Source organism: Carcharhinus amblyrhynchos, chromosome 15 (genome assembly GCF_965287045.1).
Source record: "Carcharhinus amblyrhynchos chromosome 15, sCarAmb.v2.hapA, whole genome shotgun sequence".
NCBI lineage: Eukaryota > Metazoa > Chordata > Chondrichthyes > Carcharhiniformes > Carcharhinidae > Carcharhinus > Carcharhinus amblyrhynchos.
The window spans coordinates 70,493,289-70,519,398 of NC_137338.1; the positions used below are offsets into that span (position 1 = coordinate 70,493,289).

The 26,110-nt window shown below is 44.9% G+C and overlaps 1 protein-coding gene across 1 annotated transcript; it reads left to right on the plus strand.

The window, feature by feature from the left end:
* Positions 1-788: 788 nt before the first annotated feature.
* piga (phosphatidylinositol glycan anchor biosynthesis, class A) lies at positions 789-25,340 on the plus strand. The gene is made up of 5 exons (XM_080204164.1): positions 789-1,439; positions 7,040-7,172; positions 8,281-8,413; positions 13,465-13,671; positions 24,867-25,340. The coding sequence occupies exons 1-5, from the start codon at positions 830-832 to the stop codon at positions 25,155-25,157; spliced, it is 1,374 nt and encodes a 457-aa protein (XP_080060290.1). The 5' UTR covers positions 789-829; the 3' UTR covers positions 25,158-25,340.
* The last annotated feature ends 770 nt before the right edge of the window (positions 25,341-26,110 follow it).

Here is a 26,110-nt window from a genome sequence, read left to right on the forward strand (position 1 = left end):
CTCTGCTCGACAACTCTGTGCTGTCGTGCATTGTGAAGGCCACCTTGTAGAATGCTTACCAGAAGATCAGGAGCCGAATACCTATGACAGCTGAAGTGTTCCCCAACAGGAAGAGGACACTCTTGCTGGTGATTGTTGAGCAGTGTTCATTCATCCGCTGTCGTAGCATCTGCATGGTCTCCCCAATGTACCATGCCTTAGGACATCCTTTCCTGCTGCGTATCAGGTAAACAACATTGGCTGAGTTGCAAGTGTGTATACCGTGTACCTGATGGATGGTGTTCTCATGGGAAATGATGACCATAATTCTGTAAATTGAGTTTATGCCCTTTTTGTAAACAAAACTCCCACTCATTTGACGAAGGGGCAGCAAGTGCTCCGAAAGCTAGTGGCTTGTGGTCCCAAACAAACCTGTTGGACTTTAACCTGGTGTTGTCAGACTTCTTACTGCGTTGTGCTTACCCCAGTCCAACGCCAGCATCTCCACATCAGGGCTACCTGGCCAGAGGCTCACAGCAACTTCCGGCAGAAGAGCCATGTCACTTCCGGTCCTCGAGCTTACGTCACTTCAGATTGCTCACCGACGGTCGATGGCTCCGATTTGACCCCCACCCCCGGGGTGGCGGATTGACTCCCCCTCCACCCCCCGCGCGGCTGACAGTTGGACTCGCCGGCCTTCCCTTCCCCCACCCCGCAGCTGACGGTTAGACACCCCCTCCCTTCCTCCCCCCCCGGCTGACGGTTAGGCTCCCCCCCCCCCCCCCCCTTCAAGCTGGCGGCCCCGGCTCCCTCGCCCTGCGGGGCGGCGGGCCGCAAGCACCGGGTGTGCATGGTGTCGGACTTCTTCTACCCGAACATGGGCGGGGTGGAGAGCCACATCTACCAGCTGTCGCAGTGCCTGATCGAGCGGGGCCACAAGGTGATCGTCCTGAGCCACGCTTACGGCGGCCGCCGGGGGGTCCGCTACCTCAGCCACGGCCTGAAGGTCTACTACCTGCCGCTGCGCGTCATGTACAACCAGTCGACGGCCAGCACCCTCTTCCACAGCCTGCCGCTGGTGCGCTGCGTGCTGGTGCGCGAGCGCGTGGGCCTCGTGCACGCGCACAGCTCCTTCTCGGCGCTCGCGCACGACGCGCTGTTCCACGCGCGCACCCTGGGCCTGCGCACTGTCTTCACCGACCACTCGCTGTTCGGCTTCGCTGACCTGAGCTCGGTGCTGACCAACAAGCTGCTCACCGTGTCCCTGTGCGACACCAACCACATCGTCTGTGTGTCCTACACCAGCAAGGAGAACACCGTGCTGCGGGCCGCCCTCAGCCCCGACATCGTCTCCGTCATCCCCAACGCCGTGGATCCCACCGACTTCACCCCCGACACCGCGGCCAGCCAAGCCGGCACCCTCACCGTGGTGGTGGTCAGCCGCCTGGTCTACAGGAAAGGTATGGGCCTCCTCTTTCCCCCCTGCCCCTTGCCCTTTTCTCCCTTTTCCCCCCTGCCCTTTGCCCTTTTCTCCCTTCCCCCCCGCCCCTTGCCCTTTTCTCCCTTTTCCCCCCCTGCCCCTTGCTCCCTTCCCCCCCTGCCCCTTGCTCCCTTCCCCCCCCGCCCCTTGCTCCCTTCCCCCCCCTTGCCCTTTTCTCCCTTCCCCCCCGCCCCTTGCTCCCTTCCCCCCCCTTGCCCTTTTCTCCCTTCCCCCCCCTGCCCCTTGCTCCCTTCCCCCCCTTGCCCTTTTCTCCCTTCCCCCCCCTGCCCCTTGCTCCCTTCCCCCCCCTGCCCCTTGCTCCCTTCCCCCCCCTGCCCCTTGCTCCCTTCCCCCCCCTGCCCCTTGCTCCCTTCCCCCCCCTGCCCCTTGCTCCCTTCCCCCCCCTGCCCCTTGCTCCCTTTTCTCCCTTTTACCCCCCCTGCCCCTTGCCCCTCGTTGGTGTGGGAGGGTGATGTACCATCAGGTGGCACAGTGGTTAGCACTGCTGCTTCACAGCAGTGAGTGCTTCTTACTGTGCTTACCCCAGTCCAACGGTGGCACCTGCACATCATGGCCTCACAGCGCCAGGGCCCCAGGTTCAATTGTAGCCTCGGGTCACTGTATGGAACCTGCACGTTATCCGTGTGTCTGCGTGGGTTTCCTCCCACAGTCCAAAGATGTGCAGGTTAGGTGGATTGGCCATGCTAAGTTGTCCCTTAGCGTCCGAAGGTATGTTGGTCAGTAGGATTAGCTATACTAAATGTGTGAGATCGCAGAGATAGGGTGGGAAGCGTGCCTGGATAATATGCTCTTTCAAAGAGTCAGTGCAGATTTGGTGGGCTGAATGGTGTGGCTGAGGTGCCTTATAGACCCCAACAATCACATTTCGATTTGACGTGTCTTAAGTTTCCTTTGCGCTTTTTGTTTCTGTTCGGGCCGTTCCCCCTCCCTAATGTAATTTAAATTTGCTTACTTGGTTTGACCCGAAAGACACCACCTGCACTGTAGGGACTCCCAATTACTTGATGAAGGAGCAGCGCTCTGAAAGCTTGTGGCTTGTGCTACCAAATAATTCTGTTCGACTTTAACCTGGTGTTGCGAGACTTCTTACATAAGAACATAAGAAATAGGAGCAGGAGTAGGCCATCTAGCCCTTCGAGCCTGCCCCGCCATTCAATAAGATCATACTTTGCTTACTTCAGTCCAACACCGGCATCTCCACATCATAGCTACCATTGACACCGCAAACTGCCGGCTCCAAGTGGAGAGGATCTCCAAGAAGATCACACGTATCAACACAGATGTCAAGTTTCTACCAAGATGCAAGAAAGCAGACAAGATACCGAAAGGACTACAGATCACAAACCCACCCAGGTCAACCTATAGCACAAACTGCGCTGAGAGACTTTGCCATCACTCCTCTCTCTCACTCCTCAACCACCTCATACACCAGCTCTACAGCAAATGCCGCATCCTGGAAACCGAGATAGAGTTCATATTCTCAACTTGCACTCAGGACACAGACCAGTTATGAAACACTGCCAAGCAGACGAGACAAAGGGACTACGTCATCTACATGCACACCAAGAACAGGAAACTTGAGAAACTCGGCATCACCACCACCAGCAGCAGCCAAGCCTCCTCCCGGTACTACAGTAGAAAACAGTACCACTAAGAGAAGTCCATTGTCAACTTGTTGGACTGCACACTTCAACCAGATGAAATCGAAATCCTCGGCCGAGGACTCCATTTCTGCCCCACCATCAAAACAGACCCCATCGGTCTCGCAGCGGGCACAGAGGAATTCATCAGGTGAATGAGGCTGCGGGAGTTCTTCCACAAACCCCAAGAGGCTAACAGTGAACACAACGAGACAGCTGACAGAGATCCGTGTTACAGCAACTGAAGAGGAAAGAGTCGAATTGGACTCCTCCAGAAGGCCGCTGCCCTTGACTTAACACGTACGCGCAAGACATCAGGAGGTTTGTCAATGCCTGATTCATCAGCCGCACTTACAAGACAGCCCCAAACATCACCCAAGCACAACGCAATGCTATCTGCACTCGACCAACCACAACATTGTCATCAAACCAGCAGACGAAGGAGGGGCCACCATCATACTGAACAGAACGGATTACTGCAAAGAAATGTACTGACAACTGAACAACAAAGAACACAACAGACAGTTGCCTGCAGACCCAACCAAAGAACACACCGTCAACTCAACACTCTGATCAAGATCTTTGATCCGGACCTTCGGAGCACCCTCCGTGTTCTCATCCCACGCACTCCCCTGCATTGGAGATTTCTACTGCCCTCCAAAGATACACAAGGCAAACACACCCGGCTGTCCCATCGTATCGGGCAATGGGACCCTGTGCGAGAACCCCTCCAGCTATGTCAAGGGCATCTTGGAACCCATTGTACAAAGAACCCCCAGTTTTTGTCGTGACACTATGGACTTCCTACAGAAACTCAGCACACATGGGGCAGTTGAACCAGGAGCACTCCTTGTCACAGTAGATGTCTCAGCACTCTACACCAGCATCCCCCACAACGATGGCATTGCTGCAACTGCTTCGGTACTCAACGCCGACAACTTCCAGATGTAATTTTACAGCTCATCTGCTTCATCCTGGACCACAATGCCTTCACCTTCAGCAACCAGTTCTTCATCCAGACACATAAAACAGTCATGCGGATCAAATTCACACCTCAATATGCCAACATCTTCATGCACAGGTTTGAACAAGATCTCTTCACTGCACAGGACCTACAACTGATGCTATATGCTAGATACATCGATGTTCGCCATGAGTTCAAAGAAGAAAATGTCAGTCACTGAAACAACTATATGATGACATCAACAAGTTCCATCCCACTATCAGACTCACCATGGACTACTCTCCGGAATCGGTTGCATTCTTGGACACGCGTCTCCATCAAGGACGATCACTTCAGCACTTCACTGTACTGCGAGCCCACAGAATCTTACGATGCTCCACTTCTTCAGCTCCCACCCTAAATGCGTTAAAGAAGCCATCCCCTACGGACAAGCTGTATACACAGGATCTGCTCAGATGAGAAGGATTGCAACAGACACCTCCAGATGTTGAAAGATGCCCTCATAAGAACAGGATATAGCGCTTGACTCATTGATCAACAATTCCAACGTGCCACAGCAAAAAACCACACCGACCTTCTCTGAAGACAAACACAGGACACGGCGGACGGAGTATCCTTCGTCGTCCAATATTTCCCTGGAGCGATGAAGCTACAACATCTTATCCAGAGCCGTCAACATTGTCATTGATGAAGATGAACATCTCACCAAGGCCATCCCCACACCCCCACTACTTGACTTTTTAAAAAAAACGCACAATCTCAAACAGACCATTGTCTGCAGCAAACTGCCGAGCCTTCAGGAGAACAGTGATCATGACACCACACAACGCTGCCACAGCAATGTCTGCAAGATGTGCCGGATCATCGACATGAATGCCATCACCTCACGTGAGAACATCATTCACCAGGTACCCGGTACATACTCTTGCAACTTGGCCAACATTGTCTACCTGATACGCTGCAGGAAAGGATGCCCTGAGGCATAGCACATTGGGGAGACCATACAGGCGCTACAACAACGGATGAATGAACACCGCTCGACAATCACCAGGCAAGCATGTTCTCTTCCTGTTGGGGAACACTTCAGCTATTACGGGCATTTAGCCTCTGATCTTTGGGTAAGCGTTCTCCAAGGCGGCCTTCACGACGCACGATAATGCAGACTCGCTGAGCAGAAAGCAATAGCCAAGTTCCGCACACGAGGACGGCTTCAACCGGGATCTTGGGTTCATGTCACGTTATCTGTAACCCCCACGACTTGCCTGGGCTTGCAAAATCTCACTAATTGTCCTGGCTGGAGACAGTACACACCTCTGTAACCTGCGCTTAACCCCCTCTCCACTCACACTGTCTGTACCTTGTAAGACTTGATTACCTGTAAAGACTCATATTCCAACCATCATCTTGTAAATTGAATTTATTTCTTTGTAAGCCCTGTTTGTGAATCGAACTTCCACTCACCTGATGAAGGAGCAGTGCTCTGAAAGCTTGTGGCTAGTGCTACCAAATACCTGTTGGACTTTAACCTGGTTTTGTGAGACTTCTTACTGTGCTTACCCTAGTCCAATGCTGGCATCTCCACATCAGGGATTCTATGATACAGCTTTGTCGTTAGTGTTGGAGAAGATACACCATTAGTTATTGGTGAGGAAGGAGGAGATGCACTGTCAGTTGGTGAGGAAGGAGGGCATACATTGCCATTCTAAATGTGTGAGATTACAGAAAGAGGGTGGGAAGCAGCCCTGAGTAAGATGCTCTTTGAGAGTCAGTGCAGATTTGATGTGCTGAATGGCCTCCTTCTGTACTACAGGGATTGTATGATACAGCATCAGTTGTTAGCGATGGACAAGATACACCATTAGTTGTTGGTGAGGGAGGAGGAGATGCACTGTCAGTTGGTGAGGGAGGAAGGCAGACATTGTCGGTTGTGGGTGAGGGAGGGGAAGCTACACCAGGAGATGTTGCTGAAGTAGGGAAGAGCAGTATCCCATTAATTGTGTGTTCCTCCAGATTACCTGATGATTTGTCATGCGTTGTTCTTAGCCTTGCCAAACTGTCATCTTTCAATGTGTCCCTGTGTGTCAAAAAACTGCTGGGATTTGCATGCTGGAAGCGAATGAATCACTGCAGATGTTTATCGCTGGTAATTGATGTCATTATGATCCTGCTAATGATGTGATTTATGGTTCAGACATGCAATTTCACTTTGGAGTTGACAGGAACTGTTGACATTTCAGTCTGCATTGCTCAGGCTCACCAGAGAGCATAGATGTCAGGCATTTTGCAAAAGGCCAGCTGCGACATGAGAATTTATCCAAGGCATAGTTGAGATTTGGAATCTGCTTCCTGATGGGGTAGTTGCAATAGAATCAGTAGTAAATTTGAAAGAGAATTGGATAAATTTTTGAAGGAGGAAGTTTTGTAGGGAGATGGAGAAAGGGCAAGGAAGTAGGCCCAATTGAGTTGCACCTGAGAAGAGTTGGTACTGACTCAACAAACTCAGTGACTTCTGTACTTTACTGTTCTGTGACTGATTCTGAGGGATGAGTTAAATAACCCAATTCTCACCATGAGACTGCACTTCCAAGGAAATTCTGAGTTATTGCCTCCTTTAGCTTGGTGTTTTTTTTAATCTGATTTCCCTCCAGTGAAACTCCTTGTGATGTTTTACTACATTAAAATTACAATGTAAGCTTTTATCATTCAGCACTTCCCTGCAATCCCACTCATTGTTCTTGTACTTTGAATGAGTATTATATTAAAAGGATTTGGTTTACTTCTGTGGTGGTGTATGTGACATAGACATTGCGGATTTTTTGGTTTGGGAAACATTGAACCTAAACTGAGCTGCAGTTACTACTCTTGACACACATTGTCCTAGAATGCTGTGTTTTTTGATTTGGTACTTCAGGCTGTTTCTTTAGAATCAACAAGTGTTTGTTATTGTGCATTTAGGAATTGATTTGCTTGCCGGGATAATTCCTGAATTGTGCCAGAAGCATCCCGATTTGCACTTCCTCATTGGTGGAGAGGGTCCTAAACGTATTGTACTGGAAGAAGTCCGGGAAAAATACCAGCTTCATGACAGGTAATGGGATGTTTTCCACATTTTGTTTAGGTTGGGGAGAAACTACAGGAATATTACGCATCTTCCCATAAATGATTAAATTATTGTTTTTTTTATAATCAGTATTAGAATTTAAAGTGTACTTTTTCAGATTAACTGTAGTTTTCTATATGATGCATGTTTTACATTTTCATTGTAATTTGGCTAAATAGTTTCTACTGATGGAGAAGGCAATAATGTGAAGTATTTACCTGTTAATTATTTTCATCCATATTTAAGATCTGCAAGTACTTACACTATTACACATTGCACTGTATTTCTTAACTTTAATACATTACTCACCCTGATATGCTTTGACATACTGTAAAACACATTTATCAGATTTATCAAATATACTATTTCCCTTCTCTAAATCTGTTTTGAATCAGCCTAATATTATGGTTTTCTAAGTGCCCTATTATGAAATCCCTAATATTAGATTCTAGTATTTTTCCTGCCACTCGTGTCAGACTTTCTGGCCTGTAGTTTGCTGTTTTCTCTCTCCCTCTGTAGACTAGTTTGGGGTTAGTTTTCTAGCTTCCAATCCATGGGGCCCGTTCTAGAATCTGGAAAGTTCTGCGTGATTCAAACCAATGCATCCACTAACTAGCCACCGCTTTTAAAATCCTAAGAGCGTTATGTCCAGGGGAGTTGTCATTTTCTTTTGGCATATTAATTCCTCCAATATGATTTCTTTATTAACAACAATATTGTTACTTCCCTCACTTCCACTGGCCATTTGCTTCTTCGTTACTTATAGAATTCTTGTATGATTTTATGTTTGTTCATTTCCTTCCTCTTTTTGTAAATGAGTTTCATTCTTTTCATTGTTGTTTTGAAAGACAATTTTGACAATATTTTGCCAAACTTGTACCTGGCACTTTAATAACTGACCCAATTAATCTTATCCTGCTGCAGAACCTGCAACACAAAATCTGTTTTAAAGTTGAACACCAAATTGTTGAATACTTATTGCAGGCTTGCTGAAGCAATATGTCTTGCTAGATAAAGATAACAATATAAGTATTTTTGCTTTTAGCCATTTTGTAAGATATTGGTTACATTCTGACAATTCTTTACTTTTTAACAGAGTACGTCTTTTGGGTGCCCTTGAACATAAAGACGTGAGAAATGTTTTGGTGCAGGGTCACATTTTTCTCAACACTTCTTTGACTGAAGCCTTTTGTATGGCAATTGTTGAGGGAGCAAGTTGTGGTCTCCAGGTAAAGCAATTCCCAAATGGTCTGTTCTATGCTCTAGGTCAGTTGTTTGACTGTGATGTGTCTGTGAACCAACTGGGTTTACATTATTATTAATTTGAAGATTATCCCATCAAATTCCCAACCTCATTAAACTGAGATGCATTTAGTTTTATTTTTCCAAGAGGAAAAGAATCCATAACCTGGAATGTTAATGCACCTGAAGGACCAAAATTAACATTTAAAGATACAGCCACACAATTGAAAGCTATTAAGTTGCTTAAGACTATGCAGAGTTTGTTTCTGAAAAGGAGAATAATTGTCCTTGTGGGTACAACTATTAAACTTGCAACATAAACTTGACATTAATTCTGTAAGCATTTTAATAAAAATGATTTACTTGTAACGAGGAACATATTTTCCCTTTCTCTGTTATTTTATCTCTGCAGCCAGACAGCAGGCAAGAATCATGCAGCACAGGAGGAGGTCATTCGGCCCATCCAGTCTGCTTGGCTCTTTCCAAGAATAATCTAATTAGTTCCATTGCTCTGTTCTTTCACTCCATCTCTAATTCTTTTTCCTTCAAGTCTGTATGCAGTTCCCCTTTAAAGGCAATTATTCTCTCATCCTCCTGTGCAATTTATTCCAAATCAGACACCAGTTTTTACATAAAAATGTAACTCCCCATGCCACCTCTGATTCTTTTGCCAATTATCTTAAATGTCTGCCCTCTGGTTACTCAGTTCTGCAAAAAGCTTCTCTCCATTTAATCTGTCTAAAACCTTTGATTTTAAGCACCTCTACTAAATTTCCTTTTGCCCTTTGCCCAAAGCAGAACAACCTCAGCTTCTCTGGTCTACTCCATAACTGGAAGCCCTTTTCCCAGGAACCATTCAATTACATCTTCTCTGTATCCTTCCCAAAGCGCACTCATCCTTCCTACAATGTATCCAGAATTGGGCACAGGAGCATTATTTTATGTAGACTTTGACTGCTGTTTGCTTATTAGGCTTTGATTTATAAAACCTTAATTAACTGGTTTGATAACTTGTCCTGGGACCTTCAAAAGTTTTCACACAAACACTCCTAAATCTCCCTTTAGGCTCTCTTTAAAATTGTACCATTGAGCTTGTATTGCCTTTCCTCATTCTTCTTAGCAAAATCTTCTTCCAGGCAGCTGCCAAAGTCAATTTGTAACCAGGTGTGAGAACTGTCAAGCACATCAATTCTTTTGGTCTACATTTCAACAGTGACTGCACTTCTTAATAACTTTGACTGTGAAGTACTTTTTGGGATGTTCTGAGGTTGTGAGGGGCACTGTATCAATTCAATCTCTTTGTTTTGTACTCCCTCACTGTGGAAAACCATGTTTATTTTTCTGTTGCAGTTTTTTGAAATATGAGAGTTACTGCCAGGACTTGCATTTATTGCCCATCCCTAATTACCCTCGAATGTGGTACTGATTGTTGCAGTCTATTTGGTTAAGGAACTGTCACATTACTGTTGGTTAGGGGGTTCCAGGACTGGATGGTTTGCATGGTACTTCTAAATGTTTGAGAATGGTTTGTGTGAGAGCCTTGTTGAGTACTCTTTTGCACCCTGTACAGACTGCAGCCATATACAGTGGTGGTGGAGAGGCTGAATCATAGGACCCTACAGTGCAGAAAGAGGCACTTTGGCCCATCGGATCTGCACTGACCACAATCCCACCCAGGCCTTACCCTCATATTCCTGCATATTTTACCTACTAATCCCTCTAACCTACACACCTCGGGAGCTAAGGGGCAATTTTAGCATGGCCAATCAACCTAACCCGCGCATCTTTGGGCTGTGGGAGAAAACTGGAGGAAACCCACGCAGACACGAGGAGAACGTGCAAACTCCACACAGACAGTGACCCAAGCTGGGAATCGAACCCAGGTCCTGGAGCTGTGAAGCAGCAGTGCTAACCACTACTACCATGCCGCCCAGTGTTTAAGCTATGGGAATGAGGTGCTGATGAAGCGGCTGCTTTGTCCTGGATGTTGTTGAGTTTTTAGTGTATTATTGAAGCTGTGCTCATGCAGCCAATTAGAGTATCCTATCACACGCTGACTAATGTGGACAGGTTTTTGGAGAGTCAGAAAAGGGGCCAGTCACCATACAATACCAACATCTCTTTTGTAGCCATGGTATTTAACTGTGACGGTGGTTAAGATTCTGATCCATAGTGACCCAAAGATGTTGATAGTGAGGGTTTGGCTTTCCTGTTCAAAATAGCCTTTGTCCATCACTTGCAGGGGACCAGTGTTACTTTTTCTGGACAGGACACACCCAAACTACTTTTCATATGGTCGAATTGTTGAGTGTTGCAGCTGCACTAAACAGTCTAAAGGTGTGACTAGTTCTCGAGAACTTAGCTCCAGAGTCACAGCTTGGGTGTTATCTGGATTCATAGTCTTTGCTCTGTCTAAAGCACTGAACCATTTTTTAATAACACACATGAACCAAACTGATTTGGCTGAGGACTGGCATCTGTTATAGAAGGGATTTTGGCAGGAGGCACTTAATGTTCAAGACAATTGTAAATACTTCAGTCTTGACTTTTGTATCCTTGTGCTGGGCTTCCTAACCATTAAGGATGGGGATGTTCATGGAGACTGCACCTCCTGTTAGCTGTTTAATTGTCCACCACCATTGATGACTAAATGTCATCTGAGCTTTGATCTGATCTGTTATTTGTGGGATTATTTATTTTTATCAATAGCATGATGATTTTTATTTTTGTTTAGCATGCATGCAATCCTGTACTGTAGCTTCACCAGCACAGCAGCTATTAAAGCTACACCACGTGCTGCATGCTGTTCTGCTTGCCTCATTGAACCAAGGTTGGTTGTCTGGCTTGACGTTGGAGTGAAGAACATGCCCGACTATAAGATTATAAATTGTCCCAGAATACAATAGTCCCAGTGCTGATGACCAAATCAGCCTTATGGATATCGAGTTTGGGTCTGCTAGATCTGTTAATCTGTCTCATTTTGGACAGTAGTAGTGCCCCACAGCAAGATGGAGGAATCCTCCATGTGATGATGTAGAACGTTATTAATCATGGCTCAGTTGTTAGCACTTTTGCTTCTAAGGAAAAAGGTTGTAGGTCCAAGTCCCTCTCTGGGGACTTGAGCAGACAAATCCAGACTGGCACTCCAAGTGAGTATTGAGGGATTGTTGCACAGTTGGAAGTGCTGTCTTTCAGACAAGATATTAAACCGGGGCCCTGTCTGCCCTCTTCAGGTGAATGCAAAAGTTTCCACTATTTAGTTGAGAGCAGGGGAGCTATCCATTGTGCCCTGGGCAATATATATCCTACAGTCAACAGATCATCTGGTCATTATCACCTTGCTGTTTCTAGAACTTGTACAGAAATTGATTTCTGTATTTCCCATGTTATAACAATGACTACACTTGAAAAGTACTTAATTCATTGTAAAGATCTTTGGGATGCTGGACGTAATCCATGGCACTATGCAAATACAAATCTGTCCTTTCTGCACAAGGATTGTGCAGGTAGTCACTCTTACCAATATCGTCACCATGGGATGCATCTGTATCAGGTCTAATGATAAGAGCAAGATTTTTATTCTTTCATGGGATGTGGGTGTCATTGGCAAGGTCAGCATTTATTGCCCATCCTGCATCGCTCTTGAACTAAGGGGTTTGCTAGGCCATTTCAGAGGACAGTTAAGAGTCAACCACATTGCTCTGGATCTGGAATCACTTGTAACCCAGACTAGGTAAAGGTGGCAGATTTCCTTCCCTAATGACCATTAGTAACCAGGCGTTCTTACGGCAACAGGAAGGCGAATGGGATGCTGGCCTTCATAGCGAGGGGGATTGAATATAAAAGTAGGGAGGTCTTGCTGCAGCTGTATAGGGCATTGGTGAGGCCGCAGCTGGAGTACTGTGTGCAGTTTTGGGCGCCGCACCTGCGCAAAGATATTTTGGCCTTGGAGGGAGTGCAGAGGAGGTTTACTAGGCTGATACCAGAGTTGAGGGGGTTGAGCTATGAGGAGAGGCTGAATAAACTGGGCTTGTACTCGTTAGAGTTTAGAAGAATGAGGGGAGATCTCATTGAGACGTATAAGATGATGAATGGGATGGATAGGATCGAGGTGGAAAGACTCTTCCCGCTCAAAAAAGACAGTAGGACTAGGGGGCACAGCCTCAAGATAAAGGGGGGACGGTTTAGAACGGAGTTGAGGAGGAACTTCTTCACTCAAAGGGTGGTGAATCTCTGGAATTCTCTGCCCGTTGAAGTGGTGGAGGCTGCCTCGCTAAATATTTTTAAGACGCGGGTTGATGGGTTTTTGATAGGAGAGGGGATTAAGGGTTATGGGGAGAGGGCGGGAAAGTGGAACTGAGCAGCGACAGATCAGCCATGATCTTATTGAATGGCGGGGCAGGCTCGAAGGGCTGGATGGCCTACTCCTGCTCCTATTTCTTATGTTCTTATGTTCAATTGATGATAGTCCTGTGGTCACCATTACTGAGATTAATTAATTGAATTTAAATTACAAGAGCTCCTTCGGTGGGATTTGAAACCATGTCTGATTTCAACCCATAAACCTGGGCCTCTAGATTACTAATCCAATGCCATAACCACAATGCTGCAGTCTACCTGCTAAATAGATTATTCCCTTGTTAGTATTTGCTGCAAGCCCTGTCTGACAACTTTGTCCTTAGTCAGTGGTGGTGCTAACAAGTCACTCTTGGTGATGGACATTTAAATTCCACAACCAGAGTACATTTTGTACCCTAGTTGCCCTCACTGTTTCCTGCAAGTGGTGTTGAACATGGGGCAATACTGATTCATCAGCTAAGGGCATCGGTGGACATACACTTCTTTGTTTGACCTGAAATCATGAGATCTCATGGGTCAGCAATATTGAGGGCTCCCTCAGTAGTTTCATTTTGTTGCTTGAACTCTGATTCTTGGTTGTACAGTGCTTCCTGTAGAATTTAGTCATTATATGTCAGACTCAATAAGCTAAATTCTTAAATCTAGCTTTAAACCTGATTGTTCGCTTCTTTTGCAAAAGGTTGTCAGTACCAAAGTTGGCGGAGTGCCAGAGGTTCTACCCGAGGATCTTATCATCTTGTGTGAACCCACTGTAAAGTCCCTGTGTGAAGGTTTGGAAACTGCCATTACTCGACAACGGCTAGGGGTACTGCCACCAGCTGAAACAATCCACAACAGAGTAAAGAATTTGTATACATGGAGAAATGTGGCGGAGCGCACTGAAAAGGTACTGACTCATTTTACATTGGTCATTTTGTGTGTGCCTTGGTAGGGGAATCTAGCACACAGGGGTATGTGTGTCGCTGAAAGTGATTTTATTGTGATGTGCTATTTGGATGTTGCAAAATGTCATGTACAGGATGCTATTGATTTAAAAGTTATTTTATAAAATTGTATTTGAATATTATTGAAGAGACATGTTGCCAAAACTTGTCCTCTTGCACCCATCAGGGCAAATGCCAGAATGTCAACTTTCGAACGATCACAACAGTTTATACTACAGGAGAGAAGGGTGCTGGTTGGTTGGCAAGTGGGTTCTGGCCGAGGCATTGCCAAGGAGAAAGCAATAAGAAACTCAGCTCCCCTTGCTTCTCTGTAATTCAAAAACATAGTCTGTTTGCAGATGATGGCTCCCTGTATAAATGTATGTTGCCTCCAACAAACATTGACCCATATTACGAGCTCAACCGAATATTTAAACTGACTGTTAGTGGAGTTATTAGCGCACTGAGGATTACTTAGCCAGTGTTGCCCACTTCCAGTATCATATTAGTAAATGTTTTGTTCTGGGTTGTTGGAAAATGAGGGTTGGCTCACACTCAGCTTTTTACAAATAGCCAGCGAAACCTGTTTGATTTGAGTAGCCAGTTATGGAAACATACAACCACTGTATTACACTTGCGCTGAGATTCATACACTGTATTGCTCAATTGTGTGGTAGGCAGGACATATTTATGGACTGATGGCAGTACCCTATTAGTGGAAAATAGCACTCATATTGTTAGTGGGGTTCCAGGGCTCAGGATTGGGTCCCTTGCTTTTTCCAGTGTACATCAATGACTTAGCCTTGAATGTGCTGGCTGTTTGGTTCCAATTCTCTGCCCTTTCCCCATTGCCCTGCTAATGTTTACTTTTTCAAGTATCTTATCTAATTTTCTTTTGAAACTTACTGTTGAACCAACTTCTGCCAACTTTCCAGCACAATTGGGAGAAGTTGAGGCATTGAAAGATTATTTAAAGTGTAGAAAAAACCTTAGAGATGAATTCAACTGAAATGATAGATTTAGTGCTGAAGAGCTGTTCGAGTAACAATGAATAAGGATTTTGGGACAAATTGGAATTCCAAAAGATAAATGGCAATGAAGGTAAACAACTAATTTGCTATTTCATGATAAGGATTCCTGATAAATTAGGAATTTAAGAGTGACACCAACTTTGTTCTTGTGGATCATAGGTTGTTAAAGGAGACCAGGGAGGAAATTAATGGGATTTTTGTTGTCATTGTGGAAGAATCATTTAAACTTTGAAGTTCAGCATAATTGAAAGTAGGCAGTTTATCATAGTTTATTAACATATTGGATTCAGTTAATATCGAGCAATTCTGTTGAAACTAAGCAAATTGAAAATCAATAAGCTTAACATCTTAAAACATATTAGAATGTGTCCACTCATGTGGTTAACAAAGATAAGTATAAGATGAGACAAGCTATTTAGCTTGTGTAGCTGATATTCCATTGAAACGTATGCAGCGGGGAGTGATTCTCCCACGTCGCCATGCTAATTTTCTAACAGCGGGATGGTGGGGGGGGGGATCTCCTGGCCAGGCATGTGTGGGATTTGCGCTGCGAGCATATCTCCCAGCACCAGATTTCTGGCGCCATCAGATCTGCGCTGAAAATCGGCAGGAAGACCTAGGTAAGTGATTTTAATATAATTTAAATCTGTTTTTAATTAGTGGGCCGGGGATGAATTCTTCAGCCTGCTAGCCTCTCCCACCCTTTCACTGTTTCATTCTAGCAGGTTTTGCAGTTGGTCCCCACTTTCAGGGAACTATTGGGATGACCCTGCTGGAGTGAGGAGGGGCAATCGAGAACCCCCAAGGGGTCAGATGCTCTGGGACAGAATGGGCTGGGAATGGGGAGGGGGGGGGGGCGGAAACGCACCTGGGTCCTGGTAGTGTTGGGGGGGGCGCGGGCAGCAGTGTGAGATCCTGGCTGGGCTGTGATCGAGCTGGCCAGCAATTAGAAGGCTGACTGTGTGGGGTCACTGTGCATGTCCAGAGGCCTGCTGGTTTCAGCCTCCCAGGCTGGAGTAGGCCATGCCCTCTGAAATCTAATGATTTTCATGCTGGTGGCCTCCAAGTGTGGGCGATCCCAGTGTGAACTCAAAGCCAGCATCAATTACTCCAGTTTTCCTGCAAATTCGACACGTTGAATTTTTGGGGAGAATTTCGTCAATGATGTTTGTTCCCTCAACCAAAACTTTAAACTGCCTTTCGAATGACTAGGCATTTGCCCATCCGTTCACTGACTCCCCATTCTCTATCCATACCTAACCTGCCCTCTGTGCCTTACTGCCCCCATCCCTTTCCCTAGACTCTATCCAAACAAGTGGATTACGCTTGCTTTGATCTGCTGCCGTGGACTGGTATTCCAGCTGAACATAACAGTGCTGTTTTGATGTTTCCATGGTGCTGAAGCTTTGGTGTTTTCACCCATGTTGTACACTATTTTTACAATAACCAATAAGTTGTGCACAAGATGAAACATGCACAACAATCACATTCTGCTTTTTATCTTGTACAGAAAATGAACAGAGGTTCAAGTGCATTATTTGTCCCAGTGAATACTGAGATCATGCTGCCCAATGTTAGTGTCTATTACTTCACCCATAGAATCCCTACAGTGCAGAAGAAGTCATTCAGCCCATCGAGGCTGCAACAACTGTCCGGAAAGCATCCCACCCGGGCCCTCCCCCTTCACCCTATTTTCATAGCCCCACACATTAACCCCCTCTTCCCCCGAACCTACACATTTCTAACACTAAGGGACAATTTAGCATGGCCAGTCCACCTAACATACGTATCTTTGGACTTACTTTTAACTTACTAGTCAAACTGCAATTAGTCACCTCTGGATCATCAAAAACTACTTATAGCTAATGAATTGGACAATATTGGTATAACCCAAAATTAGAACAAAATACTCTTAGTAAATTGCACTGTGGCTTTTAAAATGAAGGGCTGAATTGTATCCGCAAGGAAAAAATTCCAATTTAACAATACATGTGTTAAAATTTGATTATAATGAGCTGTTATTATTTTGTCCTGTTGTTTTCACCTGTACAATTATAATGCGTTACTGGAGAGTTCAAGTAAATATTTTCAAATGATCCCAATTTGAAATTAAATATGATTCCTCACTTTCCTAAATTACAAGTAACAGAAAAAGAATCATGTTTTCACAAAATAGGACTAATTGATCATAGAATCTTTATAGTGCAGGAGGAAGCCATTCATCCTATTTGAGTCTGCACTGGCTCTTTGAAAGAGCATTTAACTAGCCTCACTGCCACGTAACCCTGCACACACTTCTTATTCTGACAGCAATCCAATTCCTTTTTAAACACCTCAATCAGACCTCTCCGCCACCCTCTTGGTGATCAAATTCCTTATGACTTTTGCTGCTCTTGCGAATTATTTTGAGTCTTTGCCCTCTAGTTCTTGATGCTGTCTTGAGTGGGAATAGCTTTTCAATAATGTTGCTATTATTAAATTGATCTTGCCCAGTAACATGAAGTAATATTGAGAACCAGATAGACCACATGACTCATGCTGTGCCAGTTATAGTATTAGTCTGTTTCATTTGATTCTTCTGCAAACCCTTTTTTTCTAGATTCTTTTATCCTCAACGTTTTCCTGGAACTGGTGGTTGGGTTTTGAGTCAGGCAGCCTAGTTCCAAGCTTCTGTCAATGCTGTTCCAAATCACCTTTTGAAAGCTTATCGCAATGATTGTTACTTGATGTGCTGCAGAATTAAGTCAAACCTGTCCCCTGGCCCTCAATAAGAAATAGATTGGATCATCAAGGATTCTGTTCACATATCATTTCTTCACATGTGAAAAGTACATGGAGTTTATATTCTGAATGTGCTGTGTGATTCAAAGCATCCGTTTATATGGCAGAGTAATGAAAAATGTTTCCGGGAGATGAAGGAGAAGGATTTAGGAAGGATTTTCTAGAAAGCGCAGCCTGGAGAGTTGAAAGCTTTGTCATCAGTGTCGCATTGCAATGAAAGAGGGGTTTGCAGAGGTCAAAATTAGAAAAAACAATGGAGATGTATAATGTGCAATCTTCAGAAAACAATTCTTGTATACTGGTTCAAGTCTTCCTGCTGTTCTGTTTCTATTTTATTTTTAAAAATATTGTTGCTGTGCACTTATCTGTGCAGTTATTAATAAGAAACAAAATGAGACAACATAAGAAATAGAAGCAGGAGTAGGCCATCTAGCCCTTCGAGCCTGCCCCGCCATTCAGTAAGATCATGGCTGATCTGAAGTGGCTCAGTTCCACTTTCCCACTTTCTCCCCTTAACCCTTAATTCCCTTGCCTGCCAAAAACCTATCCACCTGTGTCTTAAATATATTTAGCGGGGTAGCCTCTACCACATCAACGGGCAGAGAATTCCAGAGATTCACCACCCTTTGAGTGAAGAAGTTCCTCCTCAACTCCGTTCTAAACTGCACCCCCCCCCCAATCTTGAGGCTGTGCTCTCTAGTCCTGCTATCCTTTCTGAGCGGGAAGAATCTCTCTACCTCTACCCTATCCATCCCCTTCATTATCTTAAACGTCTCTATAAGATCCCCCCCCCCCCATCCTTCTAAATTCCAACGAGTACAAACCCAGTCTATTCAGCCTCTCCTCATAGTTCACACCCCTTATCTCCGCTATCAGCCTAGTGAACCTTCTCTGCACTCCCTCCAAGGCCAAATTATCCTTGCGCAAGTGCAGCGACCAAAACCGCACACAGTACTCCAGTTGCGGCCTCACCAGTGCCCTGTACAGTTGCAGCAAGACCTCCCTGCTTTTATATTCAATCCCCCTCGCTATAAAGGCCAGCATCCCATTTGCCTTCCTGATCACCTGCAGGCTGGGTTTTTGTGACTCATGCACAAGAACCCCCAGGTCCCTCTGCACCGTAGCATGCTGCAGCTTTTCACCCTTTAAATAGTAGTCCCTCCTACTATTATTCCTGCCAAAATGGATAACCTCTCACTTGCTAACATTGTACTCCATCTGCCAGGTCCTCGTCCACTCACTTAGCCTATCTAGATCCCTCTGCAGACTTTCCACACCCTCTGCACAATTTGCTTTTCCACTTATCTTTGTGTCATCAGCAAATTTCGACACCCTACACTCAGCCCCCTCCTCCAAATCATCTATATAAATGGTAAATAGCTGAGGCCCCAGCACTGATCCCTGGGGCACTACACTAGTCACCAACCGCCAAATCCAAATAGCTTAGTGGGGCAGCAGTTAACATTGCAGGTTTTAACTGGGGTTTATTCTATTCTGTGCTTAGCAGTCACTCGTTGGCTTTTTTATTATTTTAATCTTTGTTTTGCTAGAAGCAGAGAATTTATTTTCTTTTGCAGAGCATATGCACACGTGCCAGTTTGATGGCATAAAATAGTTTGACCTGACTGAAACAGGTTTTGGTAATGTCATTTCTTAAGCAACAGGGTTTTATCAAACCATTGCTCAATTGGTGCATCTACAAGGAGTGCTATGTATAAAGTTTTAATGTTTATTTGTTAATCACATGAAGGCTTAACATTAACACTGCAATTAAGTTACTGTGAAAATCCCCTAGTTGCCACACTCCAGCACCTGTTCAGGTACACAGAGGGAGAATTTAGCATGGGCAAAGCACCTAACCAGCGGGTCTTTGTACTGTGGGAGGAAATCCACACAGTCATGGGGAGAACGTGCAGATTCCACATAGACAGTGACCCAAGCCAGGAATTGAACCCAGAGCCCTGGTACTGTGAAGCAGCAGTGCTAACCACTATCACCATGCTGCTTGTTGCAAGTAATCCAAAATATGGGTTGGATTTTACGGCCTCACTTGAGCAAGACCGGAAATTCTCACCCCAGCTCAATGGAGACTTCCATTGTCAGACCCTCTCCCGCTCCGATTTCAAGGTGGGTGAGGTGCTATAATTTCGGATTATGCTTCCAGACTTTCAACGTTTTTGTTTCCATTTTTTTCATTGCTTTACCACTTACTGCGAATGCTGTTCATAACATGAAAATGCTGAGCAGAGACTTATAAGAACATAAGAAATAGGAGCAGGAGTAGGCCAACTAGCCCTTCGAGCCTGCCCCGCCATTCAATAAGATCATGGCTGATTTGTCATGGCTCAGTTCCACATTCCCGCCCTCTCCCCATAACCCTTAATCCCCTCATCAAAAACCCATCAACCCGCGTCTTAAAAATATTTAGCGAGGCAGCCTCCACCACTTCAACGGGCAGAGAATTCCAGAGATTCACCACCCTTTGAGTGAAGAAGTTCCTCCTCAACTCTGTTCTAAACCGCCCCCCCCCCTTTATCTTGAGGCTCTGCCCCCTAGTCCTACTATCCTTTCTGAGCGGGAAGAGTCTCTCCACCTCTATCCTATCCATCCCATTCATCATCTTATACGTCTCAATGAGATCTCCCCTCATTCTTCTAAACTCTAACGAGTACAAGCCTAATCTATTCAGCCTCTCCTCATAGCTCAACCCCCTCAACTCCGGCATCAGCCTAGTAAACCTCCTCTGCACATCCTCCAATGCTAAAATATCCTTGCGTAAGTACGGCGCCCAAAACTGCACACAGTACTCCAGCTGCGGCTTCACCAATGCCCTATACAGCCGCAGCAAGACCTCCCTACTTTTATATTCAATCCCCCTCGCGATGAAGGCCAGCATCCCATTCGCCTTCCTGACCACCTGCTGCACCTGCAAGCTGGGTTTTTGCGACTCATGCACAAGGACCCCGAGGTCCCTCTGTACTGTCGCCTGCTGCAGTTTTTCTCCACGTAAGTAATAATCCTCCCTACCATTATTCCTGCCAAAGTGGACCACCTCGCACTTGCCAACATTAAATTCCATTTGCCATTTCCTGGCCCTTCTGTAGACTCTCCCCACCCTCCGCACAATTTGCCTTTCCACCAATTTTGGTGTCATCAGCAAATTTCGACATCCTACACTCGGTTCCCTCCTCCAGATCATCTATATAAATAATAAATAGCTGAGGCCCCAGCACCGACCCCTGGGGCACTCCACTAGTCACCGTCTGCCAATCCGAATAGCACCCGTTGACCCCCACTCTCTGCCTCCTATTTGACAACCAGTCCTCTATCCACGCTAACACCCTACCCCCAACTCCATGCCCCCTGACCTTCTGTAATAACCTCTTGTGAGGTACCTTGTCAAGCGCCTTCTGAAAATCCAGAAAGACCACATCCACCAGCTCTCCTCTATCCACCGCCCTAGACACATCCTCATAGAACTCCAGTAAATTTGTCAGACACGACTTCCCTTTAACGAAACCGTGCTGCGTCTGCTCTATCAAGCAGTTCCCCTCAAGATGTCTCGCTATTTCCTCCTTGATGACGGATTCTAACATTTTACCTACAACAGACGTTAAACTAACAGGCCTATAATTCCCCGCCTTTTGCCTGGCACCCTTCTTAAACAATGGCGTAACATTAGCCGTTTTCCAATCTTCCGGCACTTCCCCGGAATCCAGCGACGTCTGGAAAATAACCACCAAGGCATCCACTATCACCTCCGCCATTTCTTTCAGAACCCTCGGATGCATTCCATCCGGTCCTGGGGACTTGTCCACAATCAGCCCCTCCAGTCTGTCGAGCACCACCTCTCTAGTAACAGTAATGTCATCGAGACCCTCCAGTCCTACCACCTTTCCATCTCTAACATCCGGCAAATTATTCACGTCCTCCTCTGTGAAGACAGAAACAAAAAAGGTATTCAAGACCTCCGCCATATCCCCATCCCCTACCACTAAGTCCCCCTTCTCATCCTCTAAGGGACCAATGTTCACCCTAGCCAGCCTCTTCCTTTTTATATATTTATAAAAACTCTTGCTATCCTTTTTTATATTAAGCGCTAGGCCAGCTTCATAGTTTCTCCTACCCTTCTTTATCAACTTCTATGTCAATCTTTGTTGACATTTAAACCTCTCCCAATCCTCTTCTCGCCCACTACTCTTAGCTACTCTAAACGCCTCCGCTTTTAACACTTTCCTTCACCTCCTTCGTTATCCACGGCTTATTACCTCTCCTCCTTCGGTCCTTTTTGACCATCGGAATAAATTTCCGCTGAGCACCAAGAAAGATCTCCTTAAAGATCCTCCACTACTCCTCAGCAGACCTACCTTCCAACATGCTCCCCCAGTCCACATTCGCCAATTCTTCTCTCATCCTACCGTACTCCCCTCTGTTCAAACAAAGGACGCGTGTCCGGGAACCCACTTTCTCCTCCTCCATCTGCACCAGAAACTCCACCATACAATGATCACTCTCCCCAAGAGGATCCTTCACCGCAAGTTCCCTAATTCTACCCGCCTCATTACATAGCACCAGATCCAAGATAGCTCGCTCCCTCGTCCATCCAGAGCACAATGATACTGGGGCAGTGAGCATTGGTACACATCAGAAAGCATCAATTGTCACTTCTAAGATCATCTTACTATCCAGTGGAGATTAGTCATCTTTATGACAGTTACATATGCCATACCATGTCAGTATGCACAGTGTGCTTTATTTTCTTGCTGCGGGCTATGTTTCATTATACAGATAAAGCAAGGTTGAAGAATAAGACAGGAACCAGAAACTAATGTGAGGAGAGAATTTGTTCTTCCTCATGCACATCGCAAACCTCCAACTTTTACTTTAATCTCATAGTTGAAATCTCTCTAACCTCTGGCTGTGACCCTGTCATTTATTTGGACTACAATGTGAAATTTGACTTTGGTCAGCTTCATTCTGCTTATCTGGAGCTTGTGCTGCGGCCTACAGTCCTGCAGGCTCTTTACTTGGCCGTGGGTCTGCAATCCTAGATGAAGCAGACAAGTTCTCTCTGTTTCTATTGCAGAAAATGTCTCACCTTTGTTCCTGATTTGAGTTGAATGTCAGGAACGTGAAGCTTTGACCAATAGAGCTAATACAAAACCTTAGTTAGGCCTCATTTAGAATATTGTGTACAGTTCAGGTCATCACACTACCAGAAGCTTGTGGATGTTTGGAGAGGGTACAGAGGGTAGTAGATGTTGCCTGGTCTGGATGGTATTAGCTATGAGGGGAGGTTGGATAAACTCACTTTGTTCTCACTGAAATAATGGAGATTGAGGGGTAACCTGATAGAGGTTTGCATGATTGAGTGGCGTGGATAGTTAGATGCTCTTTGCTAAGGTAGAAAAATCAAGTACTAGGAGACATGGGTTTAAGGTGTGCAGGGAAAAGTTTAGTGGAGTTGTGCGAGGCAAGCTTTTTCACATATAGGGTGGTGAATGGCTGGAATGTCCTGCCCGGGGAGGTGGTGGGAGCAGGTACGATAGCGGCATTTAAGGGAGAACTAGACGAATATGTGAATAGGACAGGAATGGAAGGATATGGACTCCATAAGTACTTACAGTTTTAGTTTACGCAGGCTCGGACGTCCCAAAGTCCTATTCCTATGCTGTACTATTCTTTGTTCCTTGTTCTTTTTTGTACTTGGTTTGATCAGTCTTCATCAATGATGTCAGTACAGTTGGTACTGAGTTGGTTTTGGAAATGGCTCTTGTTTCGAGAATCATTTTGGATATAAGTTGTATCTCTAAAGCCTCACAAATGAACCTATTTTAGGTTGGATTAGCACATCACTACATTCTTTCTGAACATTGTGCTATGCCTTTTGAACAGTTCTGGCAATATCGTTTTTGAGGGTATTCCAAAATTTGGAAGCACTTCTGAAAAGGCTAGTCCAGTAAAATTCCTTCAGTAACTTTGTACTAGAAGTGAGAGTACTATTATCCAAAAAATTAACTGCAATCTGTTAACATTTTATAACTTTATTTATCAATAAAGCCCTAGTAATTCCTATTTTTTTTTATTCTGTCTTATGTGGCGATAAGAAGTAGGAGTGGGAGTCACCCAGTCAGCCATTGGAATCTGCTCCGCTATTCAATAAAGTTATGATTGAACTTTTAAAACAACTTCTTCTATCTTGAATCCCTTGATTCTGAGCATCCAAAATCTATCAATCTTGGTATTGGATAGACCCCTCTCAGGTAAAAAAAATTCTACAGATTCACAACCCTCAGAATTAAGAAAATGCTTCCAATCTCAGTCCTAAATCTCTTATCCTGTGAATACAGTCTCTAGGGGTGATCTTGTGGTCACTGGGAAATGTACCCCTCTCTGATCCACAGCTTTGGGTACAAGCCCTACTCCAGAACTAAAAGCAAATTATTGCGGAATCTGAAACCAAAAGAGAAAGCTTCTGGCTGGCTTTGGAGAAAGCGAAAGTTCTAGCTTTGACAAAGGGACATCTGGACTCGAAACATCAGCTCTTTTCTCCTTACAGATACTGCTAGGCCTGCTGAGATTTTCCAGTACTTTCTCTTTTGCTTTCTATTCCAGGACTTGATGGCCAAGGAACGTGTTTTCATAAAGTGGTCATATACTATGTGCATCAACTTGTAAATCATTCCAACGTATATCAATGGCAGATGGTGAAAATGGGAGAGACTCCTGGTCAATCAAGTGATGGGAAGAAATGGGGACCATCACTATCCATAGCTCCAGGCTACACCATGCAAGTAGAGGTGTTATGTTGCTACAGCAGTTTGAACTCCAGTGAGGCCAGTTAGCTCAGTTGGCTGGACTAGTTCAGTCCTGTTCCAGCTCAGGGGGGAATTCAACCCTGTCTCATTGCTCTACCCATGCTCGAGGTTCAAGATGCTGTGGGTTGCATCAGCCTTTGGGCAGAGAACTCAAGAAAAAGAATGACCCCTAGTGCTAGACCCTCCAGCCAAGGAATCCATAGGTTTTTGACCTGTCCAGCCCTCTAAGAATTATATATGTCCCCATGAGATTGCACCTCATTCTTCTTAACATCAGAGAATTCGGCCCATTCTACTCAACATCTCCTTCCATCTCTGGAATAAATCTAATAAACATTCCTGTGCCCACTGCCAAAACAAGTAAACACACTCTGGTAAGGCGACCACAATACTGTACACAATACTTCAGCTTTTTAATTGTGTACTTTACCTTACATCTCTCCTCATGAAGTTCTGATAATGGTCCTAAATCCAGAACCAATACATAATAGGGTTGTTCTAATCTTTCTTTTTGTGGTTTTGTTTTAGGTTTATGACCGTGTGGCCAAAGAGGGGATACTCCCGATGAACAAACGATTGTACAGATTAATGACCCACTGCGGTCCTGTGGCTGGTTGTATTTTTGCTTTAGTTGCCGTTTTGGACTTTCTTTTCTTGGTGTTTTTGAGGTGTATGGTCCCAGATGCCATGATTGACACTGCTGTCGATGCCACAGGTGTGAACGGAGCTTGGAAGCAACAAGAGGGACTTTCAGCAATGGAAAAACTTGGGAAAACGCGACCTTTTTCTGAACGGAGCAATCGCAATATACAAACTTGATAATTGGACTTGTGGCTGTTTTTGGTCTTTGGATTTAGATCCTTCGGTCAAATTTTATCAGGTTTTTGTGTTTTGCAAAACTGAGTGACTTTGTCTAATTATTTTACTACCACCTTTAACTAATTATTGTGAACTCCAATTACATAAACATTAAATTGGGATTTATTATGGATATGACCTTAACGGATGTAAAAGTCAACTTTGTGTTCAATTCAATGATAAGGTAATCTCCTACCTCAGCAGCTTGGAAAATTAGTCAAAGTTATGAAAACATTTTTTTTAAAGTGAAAATATTACTGATCTATCTTTGTTTTGCAGAGCTGCTTTTGTGGCTACACCCAAGAAAGATAGCAGCAACTTGATTTAAGCATGATTTTTTTGGGTCCTTGCACGTACTGAGAGTTATTCATAAGCAATACAACTCTTCATAAGATGCATGAGTACATTAGCATTATCCTCCTGGTGATAATATGGGCACACTCCATAATCATAGAACCGTGTTCTACCAGATGTAAATGTAGAGTACTTAATGGCTAATCATGACAGGTACCAAACCCTCGCTGTACAGTATGTTTTCTCTTACTCAGGCTCCACATCCAGTCGTAAGTGGTGGTGAGCAATTAAGTAATTGGAGAAGGCTATCTGAACAGCCCTATCCTCAATGATGTCACAGCCTAACACCCTGAGTGCAAAAGACAACGTTTGTGACAATCTTCAGTGAGCACTTTGAATGGTTGATTCAGCTTAGCCTGCTTTTGATGTCCACATTATCACAGATGCCAGTCATCAGCTAGTTCAATTAATTCCGAGTGATAATCAGGCAAGGGCTGAGTGCGCTAGACAGCGTGAAGTTTGCAAGTCTTGGCAGCACCGTGAGCTCTAGAACCAGCTGAACCACTAGCCAAGATGTTCCAGAGCAGCCACAACAATGGCATTGACAATGTGGGAAATTG

Excerpts from the sequence above, each read along its gene's own strand:
- piga (XM_080204164.1), top strand. The coding sequence starts at position 830 with ATGGTGTCGGACTTCTTCTACCCGAACATGGGCGGGGTGGAGAGCCAC. Across the intron at positions 1,440-7,039 it reads CCGCCTGGTCTACAGGAAAG|GAATTGATTTGCTTGCCGGG; the intron begins GTATGGGCCTCC and ends TTGTGCATTTAG. Across the intron at positions 13,672-24,866 it reads TGGCGGAGCGCACTGAAAAG|GTTTATGACCGTGTGGCCAA; the intron begins GTACTGACTCAT and ends GTTTTGTTTTAG.